At 39.0% G+C, this 25,095-nt stretch overlaps 2 protein-coding genes across 13 annotated transcripts in view; one reads left to right on the top strand and one right to left on the bottom strand.

Annotated features, from left to right (window-relative positions):
- Window positions 1–16,922, bottom strand: part of LOC108155010 (structural maintenance of chromosomes protein 3 homolog) — a 33,743-nt gene extending 16,821 nt beyond the window's left edge. Inside the window, exons 1-8 of one of the 11 annotated variants that reach the window (XM_033389553.1) lie at window positions 16,557–16,921; window positions 16,381–16,507; window positions 7,229–7,405; window positions 6,980–7,161; window positions 5,813–5,880; window positions 4,832–4,905; window positions 1,269–1,725; window positions 512–631 (exon numbers count right to left, since the gene is read on the bottom strand). In XM_033389553.1, the coding sequence (XP_033245444.1) occupies window positions 512–631; window positions 1,269–1,725; window positions 4,832–4,905; window positions 5,813–5,880; window positions 6,980–7,161; window positions 7,229–7,405; window positions 16,381–16,507; window positions 16,557–16,880 (1,529 nt within the window). In that variant the 5' untranslated portion in view covers window positions 16,881–16,921. Of the gene's footprint in view, window positions 1–511; window positions 632–1,268; window positions 1,726–4,604; window positions 4,681–4,745; window positions 4,767–4,831; window positions 4,906–5,812; window positions 5,881–6,979; window positions 7,162–7,228; window positions 7,406–16,380; window positions 16,508–16,556 lie in introns of those variants that run through there. The other 10 variants (XM_033389551.1, XM_033389550.1, XM_033389552.1 and 7 more) reach the window with 10 other exon arrangements.
- On the top strand, window positions 11,132–14,539 carry LOC108155009. Of its 2 annotated transcripts, none has more exons than XM_033389561.1 (7): window positions 11,132–11,236; window positions 13,591–13,640; window positions 13,698–13,754; window positions 13,825–13,857; window positions 13,925–14,091; window positions 14,167–14,320; window positions 14,391–14,539. In XM_033389561.1, exons 2-7 carry the CDS (start codon window positions 13,595–13,597, stop codon window positions 14,498–14,500), a joined length of 567 nt encoding a protein of 188 aa, XP_033245452.1. In that variant the 5' UTR covers window positions 11,132–11,236; window positions 13,591–13,594; the 3' UTR covers window positions 14,501–14,539. The 2 variants fall into 2 exon arrangements, with proteins under 2 accessions (XP_033245452.1, XP_017141049.1); XM_017285560.2 differs by having other exon boundaries at window positions 11,136–11,449.
- Window positions 16,923–25,095: the final 8,173 nt, after the last annotated feature.

Here is a 25,095-nt window from a genome sequence, read left to right as displayed (position 1 = left end):
TGGCATACACAATATTGAAGAATCGAGAAAACTAAAAACTCACAATCATAGAGAATGACCATATCTATCCGGTTGCTGAATCTAGATCAGATCGGATCATTTTTATAGCCAAAAGGAACAAATCAATTTGCAGTGGCTACACAGCGCCCGACGTCACGCTCAGACTGCTTTTCTGTCTCTCTCGCACGCTCTCTTTGTCGTGTCGTTCAATATTAGCGGCGTCTGCCAGAGGAGAGCCATACTAACTAAGTATCGGGTATAAATGTAGAGTTGCGGTCTCCGCAGCAACTCACAACGTTACCACTTCTTTTTAATGTATCTGAAAAACAATCTCTCTTAAATACGTTTCCTGGGGACCACAAGCTTTCTGGTGCCATTAACAATCAATCTGTCTATTGTTGGCACGAATTTAATATATTTACTTGTATACTCTTTGAGTATTGCGTATATTCTAAAGACTTCTTTTATTTTATTATCAGTATAATAAGTCGATGATTACTGGTATACTTACACTACAGTTGGGACAACCCTCCACCACCTATTATGACGCTTTCTAAAAATATTAATTTTAGTTGCAACGAAAGGTAAAGGGGTACTCATATCGTAAACGGAGTAACTGCCGCTTGTTTCCCTGTAAATAGAAAACAAAACATATGATATAGAACAACGAAGTTACAATTAAGATAGTATAAACAATTTTTTGACTGTAAGATTACTCTTTCTTTGTTTGATAACACTATATACTAAATTAGCTATTTTTTTTTTACATAAGAAAGTAGCTATGTCCGTCAGATCGTCGATCTCAGTTTCTGCCCGACTCACGAGCAGAGTCAAACATCCGTAGCTGCTCTGACAAACACACTCTTTCTCACGATACAGAAAAACAGATTAGCATGTGTGTTTCGTTCTTTATAGTTTTTAAGCTCTTTGGAACCATTGAACGATGATCCAAATGAAAGACGGTGCCTCTATTTGTAATTTGCACACATTCAGCTTGCCATTGGCCTTGGTTGGGAAACTGCAGAATGATTTTCTTCGGAGATTCTGAGATTTTAAAATATAATGCAGTAATACTACGCTTTTAAAAATCAGCCAATCTTATAGAAAATTGATTATTCGATTATGAGTAATGAACGCTGATAATTTCAAAGTTAGGGCTTGTCCTATACTCTGTTACATATTTCGGCACGCAGAGAATGGTATATACTTTCAACTACAAAAGACATTTCCCTAGGTGTTTACAAATAAAGTCTAAAAGTATAGCTTACCATGTGGTAGTTAGATCACGGGTTAGCTTTGACTTTTCACGATCGTCATGTTGCGAGTTAATATGACAGGGATTAAAGTACTGGTTTTTTGATACAGTTAAGTTGCCATCATATTTATTTTGTGATTTACCTCGTGAATTTGTATTTTTTCCGCCACAAGTATCGCAGGGAATTTCATCATTGTCATCTAAATTTTTAAAGTTATAGTTTTCATTATTTGCTAAACATTTGTGGTTTTGCAGATTTGGTATGAAATGTGCGTTTCGCTTCTTTATTTTCATATATTCAGACTGTGGAAAATAAATCGATTTATAATTATGGTCAATTGAGCTTCTTGATAAAGGGTTTGTCATAATGGTATTAACATTCTTTATAAGATTACGATCGGGTATATAATATTCATTTTGAATACTATTGTCTTCTTTATTACTTGAATATTTAACATCATTTAAGTTATCTGTAAAAAAATTATGTTTAATATACATATGTATTAAAACAATATACACAATAGTATGATGATGTACTGGTATGGGCTAGCCACAAATAAATAGTTGATCTACGTTTGTTTTACGTGCCCGGATGTTACCGTTACCACGAACTTGAGAATACAAGTGTACTAAATTTAGACAGAATAGAATACAATTAAATTAATTGAGTGTTTTGAACAACAATATTCAGTTCTTGTTCAACAAATTTATACCACTAAAAACCAAATGCACCAAGCCAAGACAATGTCCATGGTTTACCAACGAGATACAAAATAACGTATCACCGAGATGTCTGTACTGTAGAAAATGGAAGCGGTATAAAACGGACTACTTCCGTTTAAGGTACAAAGAGTTAAGAGCAAATGTTAACAAAAGTATAAGATCTGCTAAGCGTAGTTACTATAAATCTAAGTTTCAAAATTGCTCTACCATTAAGCAAAGATAGAATGAAATGAATAGTATAGGAATATCGATAATTGATGTAACTGAAGCGACAAGTAACACGTACTTGAATAGTATTCCACTTGGTGATGGAAAAATGCGAAAATTGTACCGATCCGAAAACCTAACAACGACTTTAGGCCAATTCAGTACTTCCGTTCCTGTCAAAAGTTCTAGAAAATCTCATGTCCTTAGAGATTGAACACCACCTGACTAACTACTCGCTATTAAACCACAAACAGTCAGGTTTTCGAAAAAAATAAGTTGTATAAGCGCTGTAACGGATATTGTCGAAGATATTCGACAGTAACTTGATAAGAAGTGGGTTACGTTTTTAACACTTATCGACCACAGTAAGGCATTCGACTCAGTCAACCATAATATTCTTTGCGCAAAACTGACCAACTTATTCAACTTCTATGCTCGCGAATCCGGGCTCAGTGATATCTGTGGAGGATATAGAGAAGTCCTTAGTGATGTTAAGACCGTAAAAGAAAAGTCTAGACATTTGCAAGTTGAGCTGTAAATTCAAACTAAATTTTATTCTTAAAATCAGAGCCTTATATGTGATTTGACAATGAGGTAGGAGGTACAATTTTGTATTCCATAATTATCGTTAGACCTACGCAAAGGATACATTTTATTGCGGGTGTCTATTTGAGTGCGTGCCAACATTAGTGTTATTTTAAGAATGCATTGGTTAAGTGTTTTGCCCACTTGTGTTTTGTTGTAGTATCTTTTGATGGGCTACAGATCTTTGTTTACACCCGAACTATTATTACTTATCTAATTTATGTGAAACGGATTTAGAGATCCGTTTTTTGGATACAAGAGTGAATGTGTACAATAATATGTTTATGTTTGAGCAGAGACCATGTTTATCGTGCAAGAACTCGAGAGCAATGAAGAGGTCCACTCTGGTGAAACCGGGATCTTTCTCTCCAAAGAAACAACCTCAGGAAATTCTTTAAGATTGCCAGACAAGCGAAGGAAGAGATCTTTAATGAGATCCTACTTAGGAGCTTCAAGAAGGAAATACGCAAGGCACAACGGAACTCGTGGAGGACCTTCTGCTCCAACATCGAGAAAGTAACTGAAACCTCACGGCTTTGGAAGCCCACCACACATAGCCAGATGAAGCCCTAACAGCACTAATGGAAGCGCATGGAAAAGCATCAGGACTGAGCAACCGAGGCACACCTCAGGTTGGAGTCCTGTCGCCCCTCCTGTGGAATCTGGTCGTTGACGACCTCATCAAGACATTTGAAAGGGAGGCCACAATAGTAACAGCTTATGCAGATGACTTAAGCATTCTTATTACGGTTGTAGGTAAATCGACCCTTAGTTCCTAATGGACCCTTAGCTCCTCCTAGCTCACGCAGGGATATACGTGACTGGGCGGAAGAAGGATCTCATCCTCTTTACCAAAAGGTACAATGTACAGATATGAACACCCTAAACTTACCAAACTAGGCTAACCCCACAATCACAAGTAAAATACCTAGGCACAGTATTCGACAGCAAACTGCCATGGAAGCCCAATTTAGTGGAAAGGGTGAAGCAGGCCCCCATTGCGCTTTACGTATCCAAGAAGATGTTCAGAAGCACATGGGGTCTGTCATCTGCTCTAATGCACTGGATATCTCGGCGGTGCGACCAACTCTGCGGTATGGATTCTTAGTGTGGTGGCAAGCTACCGAAAAAAAAGACGTATCATAAGCTTGTGGAATAGACTCAGCAACAGGCTCTGCGCTGTATTACCGGGGCGCTGAGGTCAACCCCAACAAAAGCACTGGAAACCTTAATTTAAATGTAGATTTATCCACCTGGTCATCCACGCTCGTCTGACTGCAGGAAAGGCAGCACAGCGTCATCGCACAGCATCAGGAAACATGTCGTCACAAGGATACGGGCATAGTGCAATTGGCTATCTACGAACTACATATAAGTCATATATGCTACCGTACCAATACAGCATATACCATGCGGAAGTAGCCTGGGGAACTCGGATCATCTCATCTACAACTGTTCGGCCCTCTTACGGGCAAGGAGAATACACCTGGTCACACAGGTGCTGGCATTACTAGAAGATGCCTCCAAGAGGACGCCACAGGAACTTCTGGCCTATGCTAAAAACACCTCGATGCTTGAGGACTTTAAAATCCCATAAACACTTCCGCGACAGTTCATACCCCCTATTTGGATAACTAATGGGCATAGTGGCCAATGTGTTAATGGTTTATTTTCTATGGTAATGTATTTTTAAAATTTAACATTTTTATGGTTTTAAGAAGCACTACTTATTTTTTCACATAACTTAAATATTTGGTAATATTGAACATTGCAATTCTCAAAGCTGATAAGTGCAGTTATAAATTGTACCCAAAAACTGTTTGGTTCAGCTTACCTTTGGGAAAAGTTGAACGCACAATTATTTCTTGTGCTTCCATATTTTTACCTTAAACGACGCCTAATTTATCTACCTATACAAGAACAAATAAATATAGAAAGAGAATTTCCAACTTTTTGTATAATGCCTAAAACGCACCTACAGTTTCCATAGTGGTTGCTATGAAAAGATAAATAAATAATTCTTTTTACATTACCATTTTTTTGGCACAATCAATCACTTACCTGCTGAAAATCCAAAGAGATTCTCCTTAGTCGGCAGTGGCATAGTCTTTTGTATTTTCTTTCTAAAGGGAAAACTGCATTTAATATTTATTGAACCTACACAACCAAAAACAATTTTTTGTTCCACTCTTGGGGAGGGTATTACATATAATGCATAAAGAAAAGTATCTATAAAGTTCATAGTACACAGTAATGTACACCTAACTATTAATGCTGATCAAGAATATATATACTTTATGGGGTCGGAAACGATTCCTTCTGGACGTTACACACATCCACTTTCACCACAAATCTAATATACCATAATATACTCATTTTGAGTATCGGGTTTAAAAAGGCATTGATCGTATGCAAAATAGGTGATTGGTTCCTTATCTCTAAAACCAATTAAAATTATGAAAACAAATTAGGAAACGTTGGAAAAACAAATTCTTTCTTGTTTATTTGTGTTGTGTTATTTTGACCCGTGCTAAATAGAATAAAATCCTATACAAAATTTTAATTTTTTTTGATTTTCAAACCGTGTTTATTAATTTATTATGACTTTACCTGGCCTATTAAATTCGAAACTTCGAAAAATATCTAAAAACGAGCGGGAGCGTTGTGAGCCGCGGAAATGCCGCGTCCCTACATTTACACCCGATACTCAGTCAGAATGGTATGAATGTTGATATCTCGCTTCCATGCACAAGAAGGCGAATACTGCACGAGAGAGAGTGTGTGAGGGAGATAGCACGTAATTAAGCGCGAGAAAGGCGTGGCGGAACCACTGCGAGGGATCATCAGTTTGAAGAACATGTTTTGACACGCAGACAGGCAACCTGAACGACATGGCCATATTTACTCTATTGATATAGAATTCATGTGTGTTCTTCATATGGAACCTACCATTTTAGTTTTTTCTGGATTGTAAGCGTCTGGTCAAAAAAAAATACTCTCTCCAAGAACTAAGAACAAATGGCAAAAAAATATATATCTTACTCTGAAATAGCGGGTCCGAAATTTTTCTCATCATAGTCGTCGTTTAATTGGTAATCTGCAATATACTCCTGTAAAATTTAGATTTTTTAAAATAAATAACAAGAATGAGCAGAAAAAAAAAGTCGAATGTTTCGAATATAATACTGTTATTTTTCTACGATTCTTACTCTGGATTGACTTTGTTTTATGTGATTTATGTGATTTTCTAAGCAACGCTGAGTCAAAAGTCGGCCAACTTATATCCGCTAATTAACTAGTTTTTCACAAATTAATTTTGTCGGACAATTTTTGGTTGCATTACGTGTAATGCTCTTAGTCAGACGGACGGGTCCATTGATGGTATGGACAGTGAGGTTGTCGCTATCGACTTTAGAATCTGTATAATTTTTCCTTTATTATATTGACGATCCCGAGTCCGCGATACCTCTTAATTTTTTATTATTTACTATTATTTCTATATATGGTCTTCCTCGGTGTCTTCCGAGGCACTCTGCTGAAAATTTACATCCATTTTCATTTGTCCACTTTGACGTTCCCTTGATCGTTTGACCGGCTGATTCGGTGCACTGCTACCTGCCTGAGTCTGATTGGTTTGATAGTTAGTGGGATTCTGTGCTCTGTCCTGGCTTAGGGAATTTCAAAATTCATTAAATAATCCTATACTATTTGCGGCATTATTTCCTGAATTATTTCTATTCGATCCATGGTTATTTCTAGAAGTACTTGGGTTTTGATTGTTAGAATCATTACAACTATAACGAGGGTAATAAGTTCCAACATTCCTACGATTGCTATTTACGTTCCTTGGGTGTTCGTGATTCTTACGAAATTTTTGTAGATTCCTACGTGTTGAGCTGATTTTTCTAGATTAGCTATAGTAGAAATGTCTTTCTTTGCTAAAATGATGAACAATTTATTGGGTAAAACATCTTCTATTGTATAACATGTATAACATATTCAGCTAACTGACATAACCTTTGATTTATATCTATCAAGCCACTTGTGCACATAAATGTTCAACTGTTTTTTCTATTTATACATTCTTGTTTTTATTCAGACAGACGTATGTAACATCAACTCAGCTGGCTATGCAGATCATATTCTGCGCATTGCGTATACATGTTTGCAATCAATACGTTAAGCCCTGTGAAATCTTGTTAAAATTACCTTATCATAAGGATCTGTATATCCTTCTAAAAATGTATGTCTGTTAGTTTTTTGATTCATTTCCATGTAACCTTTTTGAGAACATTTGTTTTCCATTTCATGGATTTGTGAATTATCCAACATATTTAGATCTATTTGATTAAAGTCAGAGTCTGGTATGTCCATATAAGCCTCTGGTAGATCTATAAAATTTCTTATTAATATTTTCCATCTTTCAAATATATATAGAATATATAAAATAAATATTACCATTTCCACCGGGTGTTTTAATAATTCGAACTAGTCCCAAATTCGCATTATAATTCTGATTATAACCAGATATATGCTGGAAAGATGCTGTGTCCTTTTCCCTTTTTTTTCGAATTAATTTTTTTTTTGGCATACCGGATTTACTTTTCACAAAGGCTTGCGGGCTGTTTCTTTTCACTATAATACATATAATCATAAATAAGTTAATTGAAATTAAAGCCAGAAATTTTTATGTGTATACACGTATGCGCCTGAAAATTCAAATACTCCAGGCTCAGTCCTTATATCCGATTTAAATAAAAGATCTGTTATGTAAAAAACATATTTCAGGCTATGTGTCATTTTGTCCACGTTCTGCTAGAGCAACGATATTTTGTATCCAGACTTCTGTGATATGTCACTGCTACAAGTGTATTTTGCAAACTTCGCCCCGCCCCCACAAAGAACGAAAGTCTGAAGATACGAAAAATAGAAAAAATAGTGAAATCCACACAGGAGTGTGGATACCAAATTTAATTGCTCTAGCTTTTATAGTTTCTGAGATCTTGGAACTCACTTGCCACAGATTTTCGTCCTTTGTGGGGGCGGAAGTGGGCGAGCGATGTTTTGAAATATACTTGTTACAGTGACATATCACACAAGTCTGGATACAAAATGTCGTTGCTCTAGCTTGTGAAGTTGAAGGTTGTGCAACCTTCACAAAAGGGCAGCAAAACCACCCCCTGGAGGGACAACTTATGATTTTCCATATAAATACTCATTATAATTTTTGACCCACCTAGAGACAATGCCATGAATTTTGATTGTAGATACCTCCCCAATTATAATAAGAAATAGGTTAAGGAAACCCAAAACGACGAAGCGTCTTAATTTCTATAGGGTAAAAGAACACGGAACCAGTACCAAGAACCAACCAGAGCATCACCAGCGGTGGCCCTACCGCAACACAGCAGCAGCGCACCACGGAAACGAAAAGAAAAGCACAAAAGACAGGGAAACGGAGAGAGAGCCAACGATCGCTCCCACTCTCACACCCACGCATCCAAAGCCAGATTACCAACGGCCAACACAACAGCAGCGCCACGAACACCAAGAGAAATGGCACAAAATAGAGGGATCGATCGATCTCACACCCATGCTGCCGAAGAGCCGACGGCAATACGCCTAAAACCATCCCCGAGCAGAGGCCGGCAGCCGAAAGCTGCGAAGCAGCGAAGCGGCAGAGAAGCTGCCGAAAAAGATAAGAATGAAGCCTGGCTTGGTCCAGCGGGAGCGAGACTCGAGAGTGATTTCTGAACTCCCACGCGGATCAGTCGAGCCACGGAAAGGCAATATCAACAAGTGATCGTAAAGTGACAGGAAAGTGAACGCCACGAGGATCATCAGCATCAGGAGCCAGCAGACAACTGGACATCGGCGCGGGGAGAAAAGTGTGAGCCACCTCACGTATGTGAGCGGGGAAGTGATCGGTGCGTTAGGTGGGGAACAGTTTAGGGGCCAGACTTAAATTGTTTTCCGCTTAATGACTTCTCCATGTACTTGCATGTAGATTTTTGGCAGTTGCCCCCCCGGTGCAGGCACGAGGTTTTAAGTAGGGAAATTGACGACCCGCAAAATAAATAAAGACACTAACTTCAACCCACCTGCTCTACAAGACTCCCGCTTTGGGAATCACTCGCCAAACCAACCCTTTTTCCCCCCTCTCCGCCCTTTTCCTCGGGGACCCAGCGAAGTGGATGTGAGTCTTGGATCATGCGGCATCTACCAAGCTGGGTTTCCCTCCCCTATACCTTCCTCTCCTGGGGACCTGGCGATTCTGGATGTGAGTCGTGGATAATGCGACATCTGCTAATCTGGGCGCCCCTCTCCCACACCTTTCCGATCCCTGACCCGAACCCCTTCCCCCGCCACGCATGACCCCCGACGCACGTTTCTGCAGCTCCCAAGCATGGGTTCACCCACGCCTCGTGGCCGGGCCAGGCCCGACCGTCCCACGATCAACCCCACGGGAGCGCTTTCGCCACGAACGGCTCTCCTCTTAGGTCCTTACACAACAAATTAGCTGTGGGGAAGGACCGGGCCCTGGACAGACTGAGAAGCTGTACCTTGGCCTGAGAACTTCCTTACAGATGGCGCCCGAGCAGGGACCACGAGGGGAAAGTCGCTTAATGTAGGGACCAAGTGAAATGGGTGAAAAGTGGAAAGGGAACCAAGCAGCAGCAGGAGAAGCAGCAAGCGGTAGCGGGGAACCCAGAAACACGAACGGCAGCAGAGGTGGGGCACTTCAAACCAGTGATTTGCAGCCAAAATCAAAGTCCCGGCGAATAGCCAGCACCGTTGATCCCTTGACTTGTGTACAGCTGGGGCTGGTTTATCTAATACCCCCCAAGCGACAGCCGCCGGCAGGTGTCCTAGACGCGCCGTCCAAGCTATAGCAGTCACAGTGCAAATGGATCAACGAGAAACACAGGTATCTTTTCTTATACTACCCAAGGTATTAGACGACTTCATCTTGGGACTCGATTTCCTGTGCGGCATCTGCGCAAGGATTCAGTGTGGGCGGGCATATCTACAGCTGAAGTTGCAGCAGAAACCCGCCCCGCCCGCGAGTCGTCATGTTCGCAGACTCCGCTGTCGTCCGCGTCCAGCGACAGACCGACACTCTGACGCCACCCACGTGTCCCCACCTTCATCCAACCGCCCCGATCACAAGTCCCCACCGAACCAGACCAAGCAACAGCCCCAGGACTACAACACTGCAACAGGACACGAAGAGAGCTCCGACGGAAAGAACAGCGACACCGATGGGCCCAACCATGGCCAGTTCCCCAGCCCGTAGCACGACACAAACAGGCCAACGAAGAACAGCGGAGACTTTGGCAGAGACAGCTGTGACTCCGCTGGATCAATTCAGGGCCAGCTCGTCGAACCAGGAGTCACAAACAGGACATTGCAGGAACCAGAGAACTTTGGCAGACAGCTGTGACTCCGCTGGATCAATCCAGGGCCAGCTCGTGGAACCAGGAGTCACCATCAGAACAACGCAACGAAACAAGGACTTTGGCAGAGACAGCTGCGGCTCAGCTGGATCAAGCCAAGGCCAGCTCGTCGAACGACTTAATTACTTAAAAGTCTTGAAATTATGTCATATCAAGTCGACTCAAAGGTCAGATTAATTTTTGACCCCATTTAATATATAATGGCCTCCTCGTGGTGTTCCCTGTGTACCGATCTTCAACCGGGAGCTAATTTGAGCGGCGACTTTAAGTACATATGTATTTACGTATATACATATGTATATGTAGTTACATATATGAACTTTTATAATTTATAATAAACCTGCTTAAGATAAGGAAATAAATGCGCAATTATATTATTGTATATAGTCGAGATGCGATGGCGTTTGCATAATTTGTATAATTTATAATCAACCTGTTTAAAATAAGGAAATAAATGCGTAATTATATTATTGTAATATTTTATATTTTGTGGTATAAATCAAACAAATAACAGCTTTTATTTTATTTCCCGCGCCCTAGTGTACCATACCCCCACCCCCTGCCCATTCTTCATTTATTTTGTGGCGGTAGGTCAGTTCATCAAAAGACTCAAAACAAGAACCAAACTCAAATTCCAGTTCTAGCGGCCAGCAATACTAAACACACACACGCAAAGTACGTGAGAATGCATGTGCACGCATACACTACCCTGTAGAACCAAAGGGGTCAATTGACCCCTCTCGAACTAGTTCTGCGCTATTTACCGCGCAACTAACTACGCAACTAGTTACGCGAGAAGCGAACGCGGACCAGGTCTGCGTCGACTACAATGTACTAGTTCTGCAACTAGTTAAGCGGGAAGCGAACGCGGACCAGTCGAAAAAGAACCGAAAAACGAAGCCGCCTTCGGTTTGTTTTTGAAGGCGGCAGTTAACCGCAATTCCGTGGAGTTACAGTGCCCACTCAGCTAGTTTTTACCGAGCCACGACATGCAATAAGCACCGAAATGGTAAGTTAATCGTGATATTTTACTGTAGTTGCGCTCGTGGAATGAAAGAGACAAGAATTTACACAAACAAAATGCATTTGTTTTCCTCGTTTGCTTTATGCGTTGATTTTGTTCACTTCTGTACAACATCTAATCGCTGGAAGAGTCTTTTGTGTAAACATTTATTAAAAAAGTGGAAAAGAATTAATAAATAAATCATATTAATATAAACAGGTACGTGCAAATATATATTATATATTTCAAATAAAATGATGAGCAAAAGGCATTTGCGTAGACTCCGTAAGAGTGAAAGGGAAGCTAACATTGCAAAGTTAGCGTTGTGCAGGAAAGAAAAAGAGGCAGAAAAAGTGGCAGAAAAAGTGGCAGATAAAGTGGCAGAAAAAGTGGTAGGAAAAGTGGCAGAAAACGTGGAAGAAAAAGAAATTCTGATAGAAGAGGATGAATTCATCTATGAGAATCCCAAAACTCAGCCAAATGAATCGTCATTAAATGACAAACTTAGGCAGTGGTTTATGAAGCATAGGCCAACGCGTGAATGTGCACTTGATTTAGTAAGTATTTTGAAAGGGGAAAATATAGATGTTTGTCCGTTTTATAAATCAAAACGCCAGCACAGAGGTGATATTCAGTTAGTTGGTGGCGGATCTTATCTTCACATAGGCCTAGCCTGGCAGCTGGAACGACATTTTCAGAATATAGATATAATGGAAGAACTCAATATTGATATAAATGTTGACGGACTTCCATTATTTAGAAGTTCAAGGGCACAGCTATGGCCAATATTAGTTAGAGTTAACAATTATCCAAATGTTCCAGTATTTCCAGTCGGTATATTTTTAGGAAAAAGTAAGCCCCATAGCTGTGAAGAGTTTTTAGCACAATTTTGTCTAGAATTTAAAGCGTTAAGGAATGGCAGGCTCACCATTTGTGGCAGAGATATAAATATAGTTATTAGGGCAGTAGTTTGCGATGCTCCAGCAAGAGCGTTTATTAGCGGCACGCCAGGACACACATCTCGTCATGGCTGTGCAAAATGTACACAAATAGCTAGAAAGGTAGACCGAATTTTGACTTATAGTACTACATCAGGAGCTTTAATTACTAATGAAGATTTTGCGCTTAGAAGATATCCTTGTCACCATAGCAGCCAATATTTAAATTGTAGGTCAATATTAGAAGAAATTGATATTTCCATGGTGACACAGATTCCATTAGATTGTATGCATTTGGTAGAGTTAGGAGTGATGCGTAAGATTTTGTTAAGGTTTGTAAATAATAAGCTGGTCGTAAAAAGTTCGACAGAATCAAAGAAACGCATTTCAGATAAGCTAGTGTTCCTAAAAAAGATCATTCCGAGAGAGTTTGCCCGTAAGCCTAGGTCTTTAGATGAATTGTGTAATTGGAAGGCCACGGAGTTTAGACAATTTTTGCTGTACACGGGAATTATTGCCTTCAAAAACGAAGTCAGTGATGACCTTTATTATGAATTCCTTTTATTACATTGCACATATAGAATGCTTTGCAGCTCTAAACTTCGTGAGTACAATAAAGAAAATTGTCAACGAATTTTAGATCTCTTTGTGCACAATTTTCCAATTGTATTCGGTGACAACAGCGTGTCTACAAAAGAGACCGTAGAACAAATCAGAGATCCCATTTCCGGCTCCTCGTATGCATTTGAGAACTATTTACAAACTTTAAAATAATGTGTCCGAAAGCCTAGTAAAATTTTTGAACAAATATTTAGAAAAATTTGTGAAGACAGGATAGAAAAAAAAAATGCACAGAAATCTTAAGATAGTGGGTAGTAAGTGTTATTTTAATAATTTTTTTTTGTCAGTAAAGGAACCAGATAATTTTTTTTTTATTAACGGAAATATTCCAATTGTGGTGAAAGGGTTTACTGAAGAAGAGGGAGGGGCAATTATAGGGCAAAGGCTTTCAAATATTAGGAGCTTCTATGAGGAACCTATAACCTCAATCGGATTAGGAATTGTTTTAGTAGATAATGAAGTCATAGAATTCGAGGAGAGATTTAAATTTCTAGATTTGCAAAGTAAAGCCGTAGGTTTACCTTATGAGGGAAATATTTTAGTCATTCCATTGCTTCATCATTGTATTTAAAATGTATAATATTCATTACCTAAAATTAGTACAGATTTTACTGGGGGTGTTTAGTCCGTAGGCTTGTTTTTCAACATGAATCGGGCATGCCCTTTAGCGACGACGTTAAAGAGTATCTTAAGAAGATTCACCTATGTACCATGGTCCGCAAAACCAAAAAAAAAAAATATATATATATATATATATCTGTGCAGATTTTAGACAAAAATATTGTAAATCACTTATTTTAGAAGGATGGCATCACCGCGAAAAATTGTACGCTATTCTATGCAAAGCAATGGTAAGTATATTTTAAAATATTTCTTAATAAACAAAAAAGCTAATACGATTTTTCCAGAAAATGAGAAAGGTAAAACCTGCTCCGACGTTTTAGAGGAGCTCAAAAAAACGACGGGTAAATATAAACTTTGTTTCCAATGAATAGTGGAATGAATACATCTAAATAACTATTTATATACTTTTAGAAACTCTACAAGAGGAGAATGCAGTTATTCGTGGTAAGACTAATAAAGATTAATAGAAAAATATTTATATAATCAAATTAATTAACAACATTGTTTTTAGATCAATTGAATGCAGTGATCCAAATTTTAGCGGATCAAACTGTTTTAATAAAGCAGCTGGTAAAGGAGAAGGGGGAATTGAAGCCCATTCGGGGACAGTTCCCTATAAAACGTGAGGAAGAGCTAGTTGAACTGGAAGAAAAAATAAAATTAAATAGGGACATTTATGTAAGTATATCTAAACTCTAAATTTTATGACTTTTTTCTCTGTCTTATCTTTATATTTTAATGTTTCACTTACAGATAACAGCAATGAAATCGATTCTCCAGCCAGCTGGCGTTTTGAGCGGCTTAAACTTTATTTTGAGTGAGGAAATTGTTCTAGCCTATAACGTCGATGGGGTCCAAGGGAAGAAGGCCCTTAGGACCCACAAAGAATTTTTTGCAGCTTTGCTAGGTAAAATACCATTTACACTTCTAGAGATTTAAAAATTTTTCATATAAATTAAAACAAATATTAATTACAGAATGTATTCCGCCTGGCGATGAGCCCCCCGAAAACACTGTGCGGAAGGCATTGCAAAGGATGAAGAAAAGGGTGTTTAAGAAGAAGTGTCTTGCCAAAAACCAGGAGTAGGCTAAGCATCATATAATTAAAAATTATTCGTTATAATGACATTGTGTTTTTATTTTTGTATTATTCCAGACTGCCAGATTGACTACTACCAATAGTCAGTTCGGAACTAGTTACTGGTAACTAGTCGAAGGGTAGTCGAGCGGGGAACTAGTTGCTGGCTTTCTACTGGTAACTAGTTGGTAGGTAGTAACTACCTCCTGAGCAACTAGCTACAGGTAGTCGAAGGGTAGTCGAGCGGGAACCAGGGGTGGTTCCGCCCTAGGACATGCATGTGTTAAATTCTCCGCTGAAATACATTGCGGGGTAATCGATCTGGAACCAGGGAGGTGAGAATGGTAGCTAGTGCGGCACCAGTGCGGAACTAGTTGCCTGGTACTAGAGGGTAAAACATGCTGGAGGCAAAACAGAACCAGACCTGAGAGAGTTAAGAAAATCTGAAAAAGCATACAATCACATATGTATTTTTGTCGAAACATATTGCGTGTGTACTAATACATGCAAAGATGTTCTCTCTGCGCTCTCTCATGATAACGCTTCAGTACCCGAAGTCTCTGGGGTTTTGAAACTGGTAGCCCAGCGTGTGACACATTCTAGTATAAACTGGCACATCTATATACCGTATGGTAAGTGCTTTAACAGCACCAATTGAACCCGCAGGAGCAGTTATTGTCGCAATATGCTGCTGACAACAACTAAAACAACGTTGGCAGACAAGTGGAATTTTCCGCAAAAACCAAATAAAATAGCAGCGAAATAAAATATATAGTATATATATATATATATATATATATATATATATATATATATATATAAAATGTAAAAATAATGTTAAAATGTTTCGCTTACTCATATATACATTCATGTATACGTGCGTTCATGAACTTGCATTGGAAGAGAAAGCCCCAGGCCTAATGAGTACATGACTGCCAAGGAGGTGGGGAGCATGGAGCATGCCGTCGGCTGGTGCCACAGATGCTGAATCAGACCTACCAGGAGCCCTTCGTGGCTATTGTGGTCGATCCTGTGCGCACTATGTCTGCTGGCAAGATTTGTCTGGGTGCCTTCCACACCTATCCAAAGGGCTACAATCCACCAAACGAGGAGCCATCCGAGTACCAGACCATACCGTTGAACAAGATACCTCCATAAATTCCTTTGCCCCAAGTACTACTATAAACAATGCAAACGAATTTGTGTGGGGGAATTTTTAAATCCCCAAATGTAAATTGCAGCCGTTAGACAAACCAAATAGTCCGATATCGAAAGCAAAAAAATTCCAAAATACACAGAAGATTCAGAAAATTGTCTTTTATAGAGATTTAGCTTTAAGTAAACCCCTCCGAACCATTCCACACTCTATTCCACATAAAGCCCAAAATGTAAGGAACGCAGATTTTGCGTGTGAGTTATTATTATAACATAAAAGCCATAAACTAGGGGAAAATGGTGTGTGTTGCGAGAATCGAAAAGAAACGGACGCGAAAGATCCAGCTCCCGGTGGAGCCGCGACGAAGGCCAGAGCCAACACCACCAAAGGAAACTACGCCACCAAGAGGAAGAGTCTGGAGGACCTTCCGGGAAAGGGGTAAGACTGCCTCAGCGAAGTGAACGTTAGGGCAAGTGTCGGTGCGGTAAATAGGGAATAGTCCGACTCTTTTAATGGGATCAGATCCCACCGTTCAATTGTACCATTTATCTATGCCTATGTACCCCCACATTAGATACTTTCCCCCTTCCTTGGGAGAACAGTCGCGTGGTTCCGGGAGTAGTCACCCAGAAAGGTTTTGACAATCGCGCCATCCAGGGTATTAGGGCGCGTGTCGCCAAAAAAATTTGTTCTCTGCAATTGATAAATATTGAAACTGTATAAAATTACTCACATCGTAAAAGTTTTTCGTTTCTAAATCTGTTCAAGATTATGGGTAGTTGCGAGTCATGATCATCATGATTCATGATATAATTGACATCTTTGTTAGGCTTCTTAAAGATGTCCTTTTCCTTAATTGACTAAAACCACATTATCATTTTGTTTCGAATTAAAAAATCACGTACTTACTTTGACATATTGTAGTGGATACATACTAATCGGCATGCTTCGACTTACTGCAATCAAATATGGAGATAGCATTTTTACATTGGACCGTTTTGTGATCTCATACGTCTCATCGAGTACCCAAAACTTTTCCAAATTTTCCTTATCAAAACTCGGACTAATGTGCATATTGACAATTAGTTCCGATTCGCATGATCCGTCTTTTTTATATAAAATTGCATTTATGTAATCTGACGGATGAGAATCTTTAACACACTTAGCAAAAGCATGTTTTAACACAACTGTATATAATGCGTATATAACAATCACAAAGATTTCCCGTTTCATTTTAATTATTTGACTTATTTCTTTTCTTATATATTCTCAAAATATTTTACAGTTCGATTTGATTAAAATCTCAAATCATTTTAAAATATATGTAATACAACGTATTTCTGTATTTTTGGAAGATATGTATTTGGGGGTTGAAAGGTATCATTCATGAACACGGAAGCCAACACACGCACCCCATAAACAATACAGTCTATAAAAAATGTTTCTATATACAAAGAAATGCTATTTATTCTTAAATTATAAACTTCAGTTTTAGAGCTAACAAGGATACAAACATTTTTAATGAATCAACTTAGTTTTGTACATCATCGGCGCGGCCAAAGACTGATTTTATCTATAGTGGATACAGTAGTGGGATCGGTCGTCGTAAGATTTGTTGATTTTTCAATCCGACGTCGCAGGCTTTAGCTTGTCCATCTCGTTTTATGTGCCTAGCTTTGATGATCAACTTGTACAAGAACTACGTCGCCTTCGTTTGGAATTGTCTATCCTTGGGACCTCTTAAAATGAATAGAAGGTAATTGCGCTATATACATATCTCACGCCAACTCATCATGTAGCGTTGAATCAGAGATGTTCTAGTTTCCCGCATGTTTGTTATATTAGTACTCCCATCTGATTTAAAGTTTTCCCAGCTTAATACTCGGCAATCTTTCAAGAAGTGCGCAAGTGTAATAGGATCCCACGCATTCCTCTTCGACTAATAATGTTTGAAGTTCCTTCCGTATTCAATTTGGCTCTCCCAATCCTGGACTTTAAACATTTTTTCATTGTGCGTTCGAGACGATCCCAGGCAAAACGCAGCCCATCTCCCGTCCAACCGACCGAGGGGCGCTGCGGCATGACGCGCGGCGCGTAGCCTAATATCTGTCAGACTAATATTTGAGGAAAATTAGCACTAAACTACTAAGAAACTAATTATTTCTTCAAAATACAAATACCACTACAATTACTAATTACTAGAAAGGTGTGTGAGGATTAGTAACTTAATAGGAGGAAGAGAATTAGTGGTGGAAATAATATGGTAGAGGGAATTATGTTTCGATCATAAGACCCTAAACGGTTTATGCAAGTAAAAATCCGATCTACAAAGTGGAAGGAACAACGGTATAAAATTTCTAGTGAGTCTAATAGCAATCGTGAAGTTTATGCGGCCCAACAGAACAGGTCTGTCTATGTGATCAAGTTGTGCACAAAAATCACACCAAGCATTTCCTACGGTTAGCTAAAGATGGGAGGTTTACTAATAGCAGTCTATTAGAGTAAGATGGAAGTCTCACACCCGCATCCCAGTTAAGGCCCCGCAGAGCAAAGAGTAAAAAGTTTTTCTGTACTGATTCTGTGCGGTCCTGGTGTACTTTGTAATGAGGGCACCATAAACAGGAGCCATATTCTAAGATCGGACGAACTAGCGAGGTATAGAGAGTCTTTGTTATATAGGGGTCTTCAAATTCCTTTAACCACCTCTTTATAAATCCAAGCACGCCCATGTCGCTCTTTACCATGGTTGAAATGTATTCAGAAACTTTACCTTGGCGTTTAATATAACACTAAGATCATCCAGTGTACTGGTTTTAATATCAGTTTAACATCATCCGTATTCATAAGTACTCGAGAGACTGTTAATGAGACGTATAATAAAGATAGCTAGAAATCTATCTCAGGAGGTTGGGCGGAAACGCTAAAAGGTCAAGCTTATGTGCTAAAAGGGAATGGTTTACAGAGTCCCTCCTTCCGCCCTTACAAAGGACGAAAATCTGTTGCATCCACAATATTGAACAATATTGAATATTGACCATATCTATCAGATTGCTAAATCTCGATCAGATCGGATCATTTTTATAGCCAAAAGTAACAAATAAATTTGCAGTGGCTTCGCAGCGACGGCGACACGCTTAGACTGATTTTCTGTCTCTCTTGCACGTCGTTTAATATTTGCGGCGTCTGCCGGAGGAGAGCCATAACTTTTGTTCGTGCTCTGAATAGTTACTACTTCCATCAGACACTGTCCATTTTTTGCTTATACAGGCCTCCTTGTATGAACATTTCGTCATTTATTCCCTAATATGAGTTGTGGGATATCGATAATGGCGTTTACTTGCCTTAAAATGTATATTCTTATAAGACCATGGAAGTAGTTGTGGAAATGGAATATCATGAACTGTTTGAAGATTTGTAGTTCCGTTCTTATTTTAATATGGTGTACGTTTAGTACTGTCTTTATAGGGATTGGTGTTTTCGGTACTTTCCCGCAGAGACAAATTACTTGAATGTCAGCTCATTCGCTGCTGACCTATGTATATACCTATCGAGGAAATCCACTCGCTATTCGAAGCCTACGACCCGTTCTGTGGTCTAAGCTTGACCCCTCTGAGCCGCCTTACAAGCTCATCTGACCAGATTAACCAACAAATCATTACGTTCTTTTCACGAACAGCGATACCAAAAGGGAGAGAAAATGCAATCATCGATAATTTCGCAAAAAACATATTTCATAGGTTACAAAACTCATAAGATTACATATCAATGGACGGTGTATCAGATATAAAAGTCTTGCTGCATTTCCATATATTTTGCTGATTTTCTTTATATTTTTAGCTATATTAGCTATAAAAGTCAACACAACAAAATAAAATAGAGTATTTTATATGATTTACTTATCTCTCATAACTAAATTTTTTTTGAAGATATTAAGTACTACACATATTTATCCGAAAATGAGTAGTCCGGAATATATATACATATATAAAATAGAAAAAGAAACATTTATTTAGACAACAAACAATATTTCAATTAAGTGGTACGTCGTATGAAGAATGCTTATTAAAGGACTCATTAACAGATGTCGCAGTACCCATGAAACTACTTTTATTAACAAATGACCTGATATCTAAAAAACTACTGCTGTTTTGGCCCAAAGATTCCTCCTGTATGTCCATGTACTGACTTTTATGTGCTAACTTCGGCGTGTTTTGGGATCGAAGTTTAGCACTATTCTTTTCGATATAATTGTTATAAGAGTAAGTACTCGTATTCTCTTGTACTGAAGGACCAAAAGGTGCTCCGTTCAATGCTTCTTTAACAAAATACTGAATATGCTGATTATGGCTTTGTGACGAATAAGGATTTTTATCTTGATTTTCATAATTAAAAAGAGTGTTGATTACATGACTTTCATTATATAAAGACGGTACCGATTGAGATGAAGGAGCTATGGTCGTATTGATGTGATCTTTGGGGAAAAATGTGTAAGGCTGTTGCAGATGAAATTCCGGTTTCATATTTTGTAGAAGCATCAAATTGACGTTGTTGAATGAGTATGGTTGGTCGATGGAGCCAAAACCATTTAGCTTTGTGGAATGGCTTGCAATAGTATAGCTGCCAAATTTATCAGCGGTCTTTTGTGGTAATTCCGATATTCCGTGATTATACTGATATTGTCGGTTGTCTGTATTTATTTCTTTATGTGTTTTATCGCGAATAGCTTGTACGAATTCATTTGTAATATTGATGGTCAATGTCTCATTATTATGATCGGAACATATATGATTTTTGCGGTTTACAATTCTCCCCATTGATTGCGGTGGAAAAAGTGAATAGAACTCGGGATATTTTTCTACAGAACTGTCAGCAGGACGAAATTGATTATCTTTCAGTGCATCTCCTTGTAGCGCTCCAACAATAATAATATAACCAGAAATTAACACTCTTATGCCTAACATTTTTAAAATAATGTTAAATATGTATGTTTCTTTTTTGTTGCACGGAACAAACTGACTTTCTTTTATGTGTGCTGAACATTTATACATTTTTTCAACACTTTGTAAAAAGCTTAGAAACTATTTCTAATTATATCATCGAACTTCTTTTTGCGCGCCGAATTTTATATACCCTTATACGAATAAATCCATATTTATTAAAATCCCACAGTACAAATGTGAAAGTAAGTACAATTTAGAAACAATAACTTTTCTGAGTACAAATGCCTGATGTTAATGAAGACTTTGCAAGTTTTGTAATTTACACATTTATGTATGTGTAATTTCGTTCAGATAATTTTAAATGTAATTAATTACATACAAAAATAACTAGATCTGCTAGAAAGAAGAAATACAAACGTCTGCTCAGTTTCACAAAACCCTCTTTAAGGGTATATATATTGGAAAGCTCAACCAAAGTAGAAATGGACTTATCTTGATTTTGACAAACGGATTAAAAACAAAAGCCTGAATGAAGTTTGTTGTACATTTAATTTTACTTTTGACAACATATTAGGGTGCACACAAGTAAGTGAACAAGTTGAGTGTGAGTACGCAAGGTATGTACAATGTGAGGCAGTGCGACTCTCTTTGTAGCATAAATTTCTGCCACCTTTTTTTTCGCTCTCTCTCTCTCTCTATTTATTAACACATGTGTGCAAATTTGCAATATCTTAGTATTTCAAATGCAATGGTTTTTTTAAATAAATTTACGAGATCAGAAATAAAGTTGCATGTCGGAACATTGTTTAGTTCAGGGCACATGTGTCGTAGCTCTGACATTCCAGCAGACATTAGTTGCATATGCTTCCAATATGGGTCCAAGTCATAATATACGATCATGGTCCACTCAGAAGTTGCTATTCGTGATGTTCCACGCTTCTCATAGAATACTCCAGGCTTCTTGGCGAATTGTGTCACATTTATTGACTGTGACAATGCTAATGGAAGCATGAGCAACAGCACTAATAATGTTGATGCTAATGTAGGTAACAATATTCTTGTTCGCTGTTTGGGTGGCTCATCATTTTCCGTGTTGTCATCGATCACGTTGTTGGAACGTTTGATTGCCACATCTTCTGGAAATAGCGGCGATAGACGACTGATCGGGCTCTTGTATACGCCAGATGCTGTCATAACATTAACTACTCTTACGTGGCTGTCCTGTCCAGGATATGTCTTAATGATCCGACCCATTGGCCACTTCACTTCTTCCTTCACCAAAACTAATAATCCTTCAGGTTCGTTTGGTGAAGCGGTCATCCACTTATGCCGAGCTTGCAATTCTTGGAGGTATTCCGTAGACCATTGTTTCCAGAATGAATGCTTTAGGTGCGATACCAATTCCCAGCGCTTTACCAAGGTTTTTCCTTGATGATCAAAATTGACGTCAGGTGGCGTTGTCAATGGTTCACCAATCAAGAAGTGTCCTGGGGTGAGTGCTCAGAGCACTTGCCTTTGAGCTGAATATAGATTCTTCTAATTCTTTGAGCTTGTTGTTTGCACCCACAAAGTTCGTTGCATTGTTGCAATGAATAATTTGGCACTTCCCACGTCTGCTTAAGAATCGAAGCAGGGCTGCCAAGAATGCATCTGTGGTCAGGTCGTTTACCAGCTCCAGGTGCACTGCCTTTGTGGAAAAGCAGCAGAACACGGTGATGTATGCCTTATCTAGTTTTTTTGCCCCAAATCTTATGGTAGATTGAAACTGGTCCACAGTAGTCGACGCCTGCATTTTGAAATGGGCGTGCTTGTGTGACTCTTTGTGCTGGAAGATTGCCCATGATCTGGTGCACCAGCTTTGGTCTAGCCTTGGTGCATCTAACACAGCTTTGAATGATGCTTCTAGCCATTGTCTTGTCGTTGATGGTCCAATAGTGTTGTCTTGCAATCGCCCTTAATGCTTGAGCAGCACAATGCATATTCTCCTCAAGGAGTTCACGCAAGATCATTTTGACGATTGGGTCATTGTATGGTAGCAAAACTGGGATGAGTTGTATGGAAGTAGAGCTTCTTCAAGTCTACCACCCACTCGGATGAGCTCATCTATCCACAGTCTTATAACGTTGCCTTCTTGCAGAATGTGATGCACAAGTCGTGCCTTTTGGCTCTCTCCTTGATACTGGTGGCTTCTTACTAGTTCCTAGAGCTCGAATTCTTTGCTCCAAGAACTGAAGCATCGTATCCAGCGCCTGAATGTCCTTTGAGCTTCCCAATGATTGCTCATACAAGGCCTTATTTGTAACATCCAGTTTGTTTCTGATAATGGCAATCAATATTGGATCCCATGTAGATATATTGATGCCCAATCCTTTTAGTGATGCAAGGGATTCTATGGTTGTTATGTACAACTCTTTTAATGACTTGGGATCGTCATTAATTGTTTGATGATTGAGGAAGTGATTCAGTACCGTATTTGAAACATCTCTGGGTTTGTTGTATGCATCAACCAGTATTTCCCAAGCGGGTTCATAATTTTCTTCTTTTAGATCGATATGTCGGATCAATCTTTTTGCCTCGCCGGTAACGGTGGTTTTAAGATACCACATCTTTTTCACCGTAGGCATGTTAGTTTCCTGAGCCATACATGAGAACAGGTCAAAGAACTGGGTCCATTTTAATAGATCCCCATTAAACTATGGAATGCTGATGCGTGGAAGATGCACGTTGTCCGTGTTTGGTGTGGCTGATTATGCCAATGGTCTTTGTACCATACTTTCCAGTGTTAGGTAGGCTTCCATGTCATATCCTCCTTCCACTGGGTCCTCGTATTCCTTGAGTCCATAGTGATTTTATCAAATCACTTGATATGCGTCCTTCCGCCTCTGCAAGTTGTTTCAGATTGCGTTCTAAGGACTCTACTATGGTCTTTTGTCGGCGACATAGTGAAAGCAATTTGCTGTAAACCTTCGGGGACTTCTGGATCAGATCGCTTTCTTTAGGACCTACAGGAGGTTCCTCATGATCTTCTTTAGGGACGATTAGACGTTCCCCACGAACGCTAGTTGTCTGCAATAGCTTGTCAATGCATTCCGTAAAAATCGTAACGTATTTTTTACATGTTGTACGTAAATCTTCACGAAAATTGACATATTCATCCGTATTGTCTGTTTCGCGAAGTTTGGAGTCGTTTTTGTTGAAACGATTCCACGCATTTTCGATTGCCGATATTTTGGCTTGAAAGTAAGAGGCCTTTTGCTTCCTTTCTTGGGGATCTCTTTTAAAGTTCCGAATGTGCCTCGATATCTCCCCGACAATATCTTGCTGCACATCCATTGCCATTGTAGCGGCAGCTTCTTCCTCCTTTTGTGCATCCATTCTATCTGTTTTTAGTTATTACTTTTTGCCCCGTTGGGAGTGTTTTTTTTGCTTTACGCTCCGAATAGCAACCGTTGTCGGTCTGAAACTAAGAGTACAGGTGATGTATTGGATGGATGGATTTGTGCTGTTACCAATCTATGGAACGCACGAACAACAAAAATTGATTGCCTCGATGGTAATCGAATTCTGTAGCTGTTTTTCTGTTGGCTGATAACATTAATATGTCAGATTTGCCACAGTGATACTTATTGGTAGGAGATACTACCGTAAGTGTTTGGCCTGGTGCCAAATTTTATTGAGTCCTGTTGACTTCTTCAATCTGATGTCCAGATCGAGTCCTTTCACTGTATCTTGTCTGACAGTTTGAAAGGATGACCATGTTCGGGGGTCACCAAATCTTAATGTGTATATGTTTTTAGGAAGCTGAGTTGTATGCGGTATAAACTGTCTACAGTTTGGTCGTCGCAACTAGCACTTGAACCAGTTGGACTGCGGAGTGGGTATCCTTCGGTGCGCAAAATGAGGATCTCAAGACACGGCGACAGCCTCTGATGATTGCGATGGGAAAATGAGTGACAGGCAGTTGTGGTACTGTTTCTGATACTGAGTTTTATTGAAAAAATGCATGTCCTTATATAGCTAGCAGTGGTACTCTTATTGAACGCACAGGTTCCTTGTGAGTGTATTTTTAGATACGGTGCACTTACTCTGTGCGGGTGTTATATTTCAGTGCATTTACTTAGGTACTTGACAGCAATTAAGTAAATAGTTTATTGATTGATCCCTTTTGGTGGGTTCGAGTTTACAAGTGCTATTGTCTATTCTTAGTTGCTATATAATTTTCGTGTCGTCATATTCATTCACATGAAGTGACATGGACAATTATATTTATGAGTATTTGTGTATGAGATTGCACTGTATATTCTGTAATATTAATTAAGTATATGTCTGTGACTAACAAGTCCGTTTGCAAGAAGTTTTTTCAAGCAGGTTTGCTCGATGTATAAAAAAACCATGTTGAGACGGGAATGAAAAACTACAGCATACGTGTTGCAATTGACTAATAATTATGTGCTCAAGCAGCAATACCGAGATATATTTCCATATTTGAACTTGACCCTTTATTGTGA

The sequence above is a fragment of the Drosophila miranda genome, chromosome 2 (assembly GCF_003369915.1).
Source record: "Drosophila miranda strain MSH22 chromosome 2, D.miranda_PacBio2.1, whole genome shotgun sequence".
NCBI lineage: Eukaryota > Metazoa > Arthropoda > Insecta > Diptera > Drosophilidae > Drosophila > Drosophila miranda.
This window is presented reverse-complemented; position numbering and strand designations above follow the sequence as displayed.

Bases quoted from the DNA above. Each gene is read 5' to 3' on its own strand.
- LOC108155009 (XM_033389561.1), top strand. From the start codon at position 13,595: ATGGCATCACCGCGAAAAATTGTACGCTATTCTATGCAAAGCAATG. The intron at 13,641-13,697 runs GTAAGTATATTT...CGATTTTTCCAG, and splicing joins CTATTCTATGCAAAGCAATG to AAAATGAGAAAGGTAAAACC. The intron at 13,755-13,824 runs GTAAATATAAAC...ATATACTTTTAG, and splicing joins GGAGCTCAAAAAAACGACGG to AAACTCTACAAGAGGAGAAT.